Source organism: Rhopalosiphum padi, chromosome 1 (genome assembly GCF_020882245.1).
Source record: "Rhopalosiphum padi isolate XX-2018 chromosome 1, ASM2088224v1, whole genome shotgun sequence".
NCBI classification, from domain to species: Eukaryota; Metazoa; Arthropoda; class Insecta; order Hemiptera; family Aphididae; genus Rhopalosiphum; species Rhopalosiphum padi.
The window spans coordinates 12,118,465-12,128,519 of record NC_083597.1 but is presented as its reverse complement, the minus strand read 5'-3'; the positions used below and the strand labels follow the sequence as shown (position 1 = coordinate 12,128,519).

The 10,055-nt window shown below is 25.5% G+C and overlaps 1 protein-coding gene across 1 annotated transcript; it reads left to right on the top strand.

Moving 5' to 3' along the window:
• Nucleotides 1-15: 15 nt before the first annotated feature.
• On the top strand, nt 16-9,839 carry LOC132923393 (cytochrome b5-related protein-like). The gene is made up of 6 exons (XM_060987375.1): nt 16-273; nt 5,386-5,599; nt 6,503-6,900; nt 7,013-7,201; nt 7,280-7,483; nt 8,501-9,839. Exons 2-6 carry the CDS (start codon nt 5,396-5,398, stop codon nt 8,817-8,819), a joined length of 1,314 nt encoding a protein of 437 aa, XP_060843358.1. The 5' UTR covers nt 16-273; nt 5,386-5,395; the 3' UTR covers nt 8,820-9,839.
• The last annotated feature ends 216 nt before the right edge of the window (nt 9,840-10,055 follow it).

Sequence of the window (10,055 nt, the reverse complement as noted above, 5' to 3'; positions counted from 1 at the left end):
AGAAGTTGTACCTACATTAACTACAAAGCATTTTTATTTTATTTTGAGAAAAAACGAGTGGTAAAATTGATTGACCTTGGGTGTATAAACGGTCTAGTACCGGTTGACTTCAAACCTATGTTTTATTCATGGTCGTATGAACTTCATACGAATAATTCAATGCACCAAATATGCCAGTTAGTTTTCGTTCTCCGACGTGATAAAAAGTGCATAATATTTTCATATTTACAGTCGCTGTTGTTGTTTACATAGGTTTATGGAATTTTGTTTTAAGTAAGTTAAACTATTTTATGAATAAAATGTTTTTATTTTGCTTACAATTGCCGGCTTTAGTAGTCTATTGGTATATACAAAATTGTAAGCTTACATATTTTATTCCGATGTTCAATAAATAATATAATCGTGTTCTATAGTTGTTTAAAATACAATATATGTATTTTTTATAGTTACGTATTTGAGACATATGTTGCATTAGAGGAACGCTGAAATTTATATTTATATTATTTATAATAATATACAGGCCAACAATAGGTGTCTAGTGTAGTTAGAATAGACCACCATTTTACTATCATCTCAAAATTGCTCATTAGTCTTGTATAAATCAAACACTGAATGTTTTGATGCGTTATGTACGTGAGTACAGCAGTATATTATAGATTATTTACTTAGCTATAATATATTGATATACCATTGTAGAAAAATTCAAAAGCTGTAGACATAACTTATCAAAAATTGTTGATGATAAATTTGAATGTTTACGAACAATAAAGTAAAGTAGATGTAGGACTATAGGAAGCACTAAACCTCTATTATTATTTATTATACCTATCATAATATTAATAATATAAATGTATAATATTTCCTTAAAATATATATATATATATATATATATGGGTACATTATAAAACATTGACATGACATTTTATGTTGGAGCTTAATATGCATTATTGGTTTTTTCATTAAAAATATTTATATAAGTATCTCAAAGGCTAAATGGCACCGATATAAAAATGCATAGTATAATGACTAATGACAAAGAACCGAAAAGATTTTTGTCTACAGTTTCTTCTTTTTTTCGACGTATTTTATGTATTTTAGATACAATTTATTGTACTTACCTATAATACTTATACGATGTTATAGTATGTCTCCGCTGCAATTTAATCTACATGGAAAATAAATATTCGGACTTTGGAGATTATATTATCAGCTAATTAGGTACCTACATAAAATATGAACACTTAGTATTATAACTTATAGTTTGAATCTGCAACCGAATAGCGATTATACTTTCTGGAATTTGATTCCAATAATATTGCTTTAAAGAAATTTCAGTGAAAAAAATGAGAAAAGAATAATATATATTATTGTTGTATAAAAACAATAGTCACGTAATTTAAAGTCGATATAGGTTTATACTTTGAATTATCCACTAATTAAATATAAATTCCGTTGTACGTACATATTTAGCGTGTATTATGAGTTATGACGTATTGTCTGTCCTATTCATATAAAAAATATATTTTTTTTTATAGAAAAACCTAAAAAAATAATATTATTTAGGTACAATAGAACTTTTATCAAATTATACAGGCATGTTAAATACTTTTATGCCCGTATATAATTAAAAGGTAATTTTATATATTATCTACCTATAATCTATATATAGGCTGAGTGTTGATTTTCTAATGAATATAGCTATCAAGAAACTCAACAATTTCAATGTACTACAACGCCTACAACTCTATATTTAGATAAAATTATTATAACATTTTTTTTTTCAAATAAAACCTAGACTAATATCCAGCTTTGATCAAAATAATTCCAAAAAAATTATTAGAAAAATTTGATTTTAAATTGCAATAATAGGTAAATAATTTTATTGCCTTCGGTTTTAAATTAATTGCACTTTTCTGGTGTATGCATCTTGAAATCTCATAGACTAGGTATTGACCTAGACACTCAATCGTTGCAACGTACCAATATCACGATTATCACGTATTTATTTGCTTGTAAGTATTAAACATTATTAAATAATATTGATTTTAAGTGATTTTTGCAATACGAATAGCATAATATAGTATATTTTGTATGTTCCCATATCTTTCATATTGTATGTTTTACTGCACATCTCAATACTCCTTTAGATGAATGAGTAACCGAAATAAAAGTATTATATACCTATAATTTTAATTGTTTTAACACTAGAGTAATTATTATTAATATCTTTTTAAATAAATATCCTGTTATTTAAATTTTCGTAAAATTATTTTTTCATCAATTTATCAATACATAAAATAAATTGCGCCGGTATATTATTCAGATTTCAAACGATACAATACTTTTAATTTGTTGTTTTGATTATACTCAATATAATTGACATTGAATATAATTTTGTTTTAGAGCTAATATATATATACTTGCTATTTGTGGTTTACCTTGAGTGGGTACGCGTAAAATATTATTATAGAAAGCATCTATAGCTGACCTGCTATACCAAAAACGTGTACCGGTGTACCTATACCTTTATAGTAGCGATTATAGATATTGGTGGTATACCTTAGACAGTTAGACTATAGATGATAACTTATATAGTTATATATAAATACTTGTTATAAAGATTATAAATAAAATATAAAATGTATTATGATGTTTCGTGTCATGGATTGGATGAAACTCATAGACATCAAAAATATAATATAATAAAAAAGACAGGTATTTAATGATTCAATATCCAATACTTACGTTAGAATAGGTACCTCTATCTAATGTTTATTATATTGTAATATTGTAAATAATATGTAAATAAGCGAATGAAACGTGAATGACGATATAAAATGTATAGGTATATTTGTTTGGCATCCGTGTCTCGAATCAGGAATTAGTTACCTACTTACACCTATATACTTCGGAAGTAGTAGAAGGTAGGTACAACAAGGCCTTGCTGTCGAACTGTTTACTTGAAAAACATATGTAATAACTTAAAAATATTATAATGATTGATAAAACATTAAAATCAGCTATACCATATAATTTGATTAGTCGTTATGTTAATATTCATAAGCCTATGTTATAGTGTTACACCTTATACACTTGTATAGGTATAAAGTATATTATACTTATACATAAACAAAATTATAGGTATCTATATTCACATAACCTTAAAAGTTGATTAAATGCTAATATATAATTATTATAAAATAGGTTAATTGACTATCAAGTAGGTATATCTACCTCGATCGCTGGATTCTGATCATTGCCTTCGTTTGTTTTACTTAGTTTTACATAATTGTTCTATAGTCGCAGGTAAAAATAAATCAAATTGTTTTTATTTTATTATTTAGGTACTTACGTAAACAACTATAATAATCTATATTATATATTTCTAGCTACTTGTGTATAATACATTTTTTTTTCGTAGTTATAGGTATACCTGTTACCAAAGCTACTTTTTGTTGTTTGTAAATGAACAAAGAATACAATATTCCTTATCAATTTTATGTTAATTTTAAATTTATAATACCTACATATCAGTAGGTTACCTGATAAAATTTAAACAATAGGTGTATGTTGCACATGAGCTAGATAAATACTTGCCTAATCATTAGATCATGTTAACTTATAAGTTATGATAGTTACTCGTTCTTTCTATTCGCCGCAATGGATGAGTATAATATTATGTTTATCGTATATTATATAATCAATAGGTAATCAATGCGTTATTATTTTGTTAAACCTAATTATATATGCTTACATGTTAAAAATAAAATAAAAATAATAACATATTATATACTTAAATAATAGGCTATAATATATGAATATGAAGTACGAATCATTTAGAATCTATATAGGTAATGAAAAAAGTCCACTGAAAAAACGACCGAAAACATTTCGCTCTGCGGAACAAAGTTCATATAGTTGTTATAACGTTAGATTTTAGTTGACATTTTGTCATAGCTAGCTTAAGATAATTTAATAAATTAAAATTTTTTTTTATTAAATGAAATTTTAATTACATTTTTTTTTCAATGTATACAACAAGCAACTAATCTATATAAACGTATAAGCATAAGCAAATATTAACTATGTATAATAAATCAGGTACTCAATAATATAAATTAAGTAAACGATACCTTAAATAAATCAATCAATATGCCTACATGTTTATCAATGTTGAGTAATAAAATATAATTTTCGGCAAAATATGTATCTTATTAGGATTTCGGGATTAGGCAAATTATCTATTGATTATTTTTTTTCGTGGTCTTTCTACTAACTAGTTACTATAATGAATAAAAAATATTTTATAGTATAAAATGTATGAAATATAATATGTGGAATATCTTATTTATTCAATATCAATGATAAGTAATATAATATTAAATACAGTCATTACATATACAATCTCTAATATAGTGTAAGTATGCAAAATAAAAAAAATACGTTTTCATAACAAATAATGATGGTCACCTAATTGTAATCACGGTAACATAGTCATGACTGATGCACGAATGAACATAACCTACATTATCTTCTACTTGTTAGATTAATAGATAATCTGTAGTCTATATACGTACACAGCTCAAACATTTTATTATTTAACTCAGTCGCTATGGAAATAGTAATTTTAATAGTATAATTATTTTAAATATAATTATATCTATACGAATAGTTCACCTTCACACTATTGTGGATTTTTGAACAGTAATAAATTGCATAACATTTTATATTTTAGATGATGGCCCATATAGGCTTTTGCAGAATTAAAAAAATAAACGATGTTATTAAAAATTAAAATATTATATTTTTTCTTTCCAGTTTCCAATCTTTTAGTTTTCAATTTACACTTGTTGTAATCTATCCGAACATTAAATCCGAAAAACAAACTACTTAATTGTTATAAACTACTTATAATTGTTTTGGTAATTCGGAATCTTTACTATGAAATAAATATTATATATTATTTAATATTACAATTGCGTTATTATATTAAAATATAACTACCAGGTATGGTGCCGTTGTCATTCTATAAAAAATACCGAAATGAAAAAAACATATAATTGTTTAATTAAATTTCATAAACATATAATACACGGGTTCTCGCTAAGTATACTCTCGTGCATGATAGCGACGTAAAATATAATAGTACGAGCAGGTACGGGAGATAAGTGACTGGATGTTTTAGTATCGTTGTATAATACTTAACCATCCTTGGTATGTTATATTAAGGTCATTAATAAATATGAATTTTATGAGAATTTATTTAATACATTTTATAAAAATTTTAATTTCCCATGTCTGGCCGTGGACTAAAAATTGAATAATTGCAGAACACCGTAAATTGTCATTAAAATTAACACTTTTCATCATTATTATTTTAAACAGTTCTTAAATTATGGCGCCGAGAACTAGTAGTTGGTCTGTATGGAGTGGTATATTGAGTACAGACAAAAATATAAAATCGGCTGACGATTGGATTGGAGCACGCCGAAAGGAAGACGGCGCAGACGAGTTGTGGAGAATTCACGATGGGTTGTATAATCTTGAACAATGGATTCACAAGCACCCTGGAGGATCACAGTGGTTGGAAATTACAAAAGTAGGTACCTTCCTACTTAAAAATGTATATTTCAAATATAATTGTATGAATGAAAATAATATCTAATTATGTATAATAATGTAAATAAATAATAATAAGTACTTCAAAAGAAATTACACTAAAAAAATACTACTTTTAATTTAATATTTTTGAAACACGTTAGATCAGTGAATATTTTAGGACCCTGTATAATTTTTTTTTATGTTTGTTACCTATTATCAAAACAGGCACCATGTTCGATAATGTTAGGTAAACGACATAATAGTTGACGGTTGATTTAATTAAAGAAAATTCGGAATGACGAAGTCAGAATAATTTATCGGTTAACACATATAGTTTCTGCTTTTAAAATATTAAATTATAATATAAAATATATTTAAAGATACATACTATAACTAGGTACAGTATATCTGTCATTAATTAAAAATATGTTTATCGGCGGGTGAAATAAATTTAACTTATATTTATCTACTAAAATTTAAAATGCATGTATAGAATAGCCCCGAGTAGGCAATAAATTAGTGAATAGGAAAATATTTTGTTTAACATTAAAACATTATTTTTATTTTTATTGAAGTTAATTTACTGTTTGATAATTTTATGTTTGAAGTTAATTTGGCCTTATAATGCTCGGATAAAGGATAAATATTATTCCTTTAAAGTAAGAAAAAAATAAATTCAATTTCAAATAACTGTCCATAAAATATTACAAAAATTAAGAATCAAACGATCAGGTGGATATTCTAAACTAATGACTGATGCTTTTACAACAAAAAACGAAACCAAATTTTATTGATAAACTATACAAATCAATAAATGTTTACTTGTAAAAAAGTTACTGTGTTAAATATATTACCACAGAATAATATTTTTATCCATAGTTTTCTGTAACACAATGTATAGGGTACCGATATCACAGAGTTATTTGAATCACACCATATAAATGGCAAAGCTGCAGCGGCGGCGATGAACAAATTCTATGTGCGACAGGCAAAGTCGCCCAGGAAATCGCCTTTCACGTTTAAGCCAGACGGATTTTATAACGTGTTGAAGTCTAGAGTCACAAAGAAGTTGTCTTACGTGGACAGCAATAATTACCACATAAAGTCTATGCTGGTCGTCGATACATATTTTCTCCTAGCACTGGCTTTGTGCGTCGGAGTGGCTCAAACAGAAAACCTTTTCCTAGCATTGTTGGCTGGCATTATATTAGCACTAGGGACCGTTGCAGCCCACAATTTCACGCACCTTAAGGACAACTGGAGGATGTATTACGTGCAATTGGTTCTATTGTCTGTACGGTGAGTTGTACAATATATTATTTACTATATAGTACGTATATTGTTGTAATATTATTACAACTTATGGAACAAAACAATTGTTAACGTAATGTAATATTATTTTTATTTCTAGTGAATGGAGAATATCGCATATACTTAGTCATCATATATACACAAACACCGTACAAGACTTAGAGATGTCACTGTTGTATCCGTTTATCCATTGGTTTCCGACTAACGACAAACCGTTTACTGTTCGTTTATTCCCTTATCTTACGCCCGTTATATACCCTTTTATTATACCTGGACAATTGGTCATTAGGTATTTTATGTCGTATATAAATAATTTAATTGTATAACAAATTAATTGTAATTGTGCATTATATAAATATTGTTTTAGAACTTTCAAGTGCAATAATGACAAAGCTGATCTTCTAATGTTTGTTATACCTGCAATATTGATGTTTTGTGGCCAAATGACCTTAAGTTCTATAATTATCGCTTGGCTTATCGTAGTTCTGACAAGTAGTTTTATGTTTACATTCATTGGGTTTAGTGCTTCTCATCATTTTCCGGACAACTTTCATGATGGAGACTATGTCAAGTAAAAAAAAAAACAAATTACATTTACAATTCAAATGATTAGATATAGTTTACACAGGAAGAAATGTTAATAATTATGATAATATAGTGTTGTTATAATTTAAAATAGTATAATATAAATATGTAAAGAACATTTTACTGAAAATTAAATATACTCGATATATGGGTAGGTATTTGTGTAGTTATACAATATACATAAATAATTATAATAGATTGAGGTACATTATGACTCTTTATGTACAGTAAACATTTATTTATTTAATTTAATTTCATATACATATGAATACTGGGCCCCATACAACTTTATAACAATTTTATAAACATTAAAATAATATTTCTGTTATTTTTATTGCAATGTTATGCATTATGTACGATCTTTATTGCAGACCAATGTTCGTTATAGTGCATAATCTATTGCAAATTATTATTACTATAATAATAGTAGTTAGATGGTATCATATTTGTTGATAATATAAGATAATTTGAACTTTGAAGTGACATACAATTATTATGAATATATTTAAAATCTGCCAACTAACTTCTAAATAATATATATATCGATATATATTTATAATGACTTTTATATAATCATTTATATAATCACCTATATCTTATTATTATTTAATAGGTGTTGTTCGATGTAAAAACGTCTTAAAATAACTTTACTGAATTTAACTTTTGTGTAATAAACTAATAAGCTATTGTACAACTAATGATTTTCGTAGTACAAAAGACTAGAGTATAAACAATATTACAAGAATTATATTGTTTTTATATGATTGTGATGTTCTTTATTTCTTCTATTTAATGATACCACCATTACACCCAAAAATAAAATAAAAATCATAATAATAGCTTTATTTTTTTTTCGTCATTGCTCGAATGTCATAATTTATTTTATTTTTTGGTATCTAATAGTAATGGTATCAGAAGTTTAATTAATTATAACATCGTACTGTTTCCTTTACGAACTTTTGTTTTGTCTGAATACCAATACTGTTTTTTTTTTTTTTTTTAGTGATGAATATATCGATTGGGGAATACATCAAATGATAACCAGCGCAGAACGAAACGAACCGATCAATAATATATTTTTAACAATAGCTACATTTGGCGATCATACATTACACCATTTGTTTCCAGCTTTAGATCATAGTTTAATTCCATTATTAAAAGACACTTACGAGGATACATGCAAAGAATTTGGTTTGGACCTAACGCCAAAATCATTTACAACGATAATGCGCGGACAGTTTAAACAATTAGTTCGCGTTACTCCTAATAATCCGAAAAAGAATAATATCGAACCTGAAACTAAGCTAGATAATAATATCTAAATATTTTACATTGAAATTTGAGTGCATATTATTATTTATTTATAATGTATGACGAATACTTAAAAAAAAAAATAAGATACAAGACACAGATATATTTCATACCAACTGGTTTATAATATTTCTATTTTGAACTATTAATGTATCTGCAGTATCATTGACTGAATAGTTATTTTAGTACTTATTTACGATAATTATTCATTATACATTTTTTAATTACGTGATTTAAACGGTAATATTACGATTTGGTCAATTGAGATGGTTACTGATTTACTAATTATTAATTAGACAATATAGTTTTTTTTTGTATAAACATAAGAAAATAATTTACCAAGGCCATTGGCTTTTATTTTAATTATTCGTAATCCAACAATTTAGTATTTATTATACACTGTGATGACATAAAACATTGTGATGTTAACATTAAAAAAAAAGTATTGGTTTTTAAATGATATGTAGCTATGTAATAAAATATAAATTAATGTTTATAGCGGAATTAAGTTCTCAGTAGGTAAGTTCTAATATTACGTTTAAATAAACTATAGATATCTAAGTATATGCATAATAATTATAAGCATGACAATTATAATTATTATTGTTATTCAGAAATATTTTACATAGTTATGTTTAAATTCTACTTATAAGCCACATGAATAATATTGTGTGTTTTTATGTTAGTTGTATTCTATAATACCTTATACTACTTATGTTAAACAATTTTTTTTATACATTTTTTATTTATATAAATTAATTTAATTATTAACTACTTATTATGGATCTATTATAAAAATACGTAATTAATTATTTGTGTTAATATTTGATAAGATTGTCAATGGTCAAAATGATCATAAGAAAATAATAATTATGAAATATGTCAACTAATAGAATTAATCGAAAAAATGAAACACTTAATGTCCATTAGGATTAACCATCCATGTACTTATCATTATCTATTATAATATGTTAGATATCTAGTATTTGATATTTATTGTAAATTATAATAACTATTTATTTATCTTTCTACACCTAAATATTAATGAATTTATTATATAAGATGAGATATGAAAAAAAATTAACTCAAACTATTTTAATACTACCTAATAAATGTGTTCGAACCATGAAGGTTAGATTGATTTAGCCTTCGTGGTACTAAGCATACGAAGCATGTACCTGGTGCCTACATAACCCTTTATGATTATGATATATCATAAATTCTTACAAATGTGTAAGTACCAATAA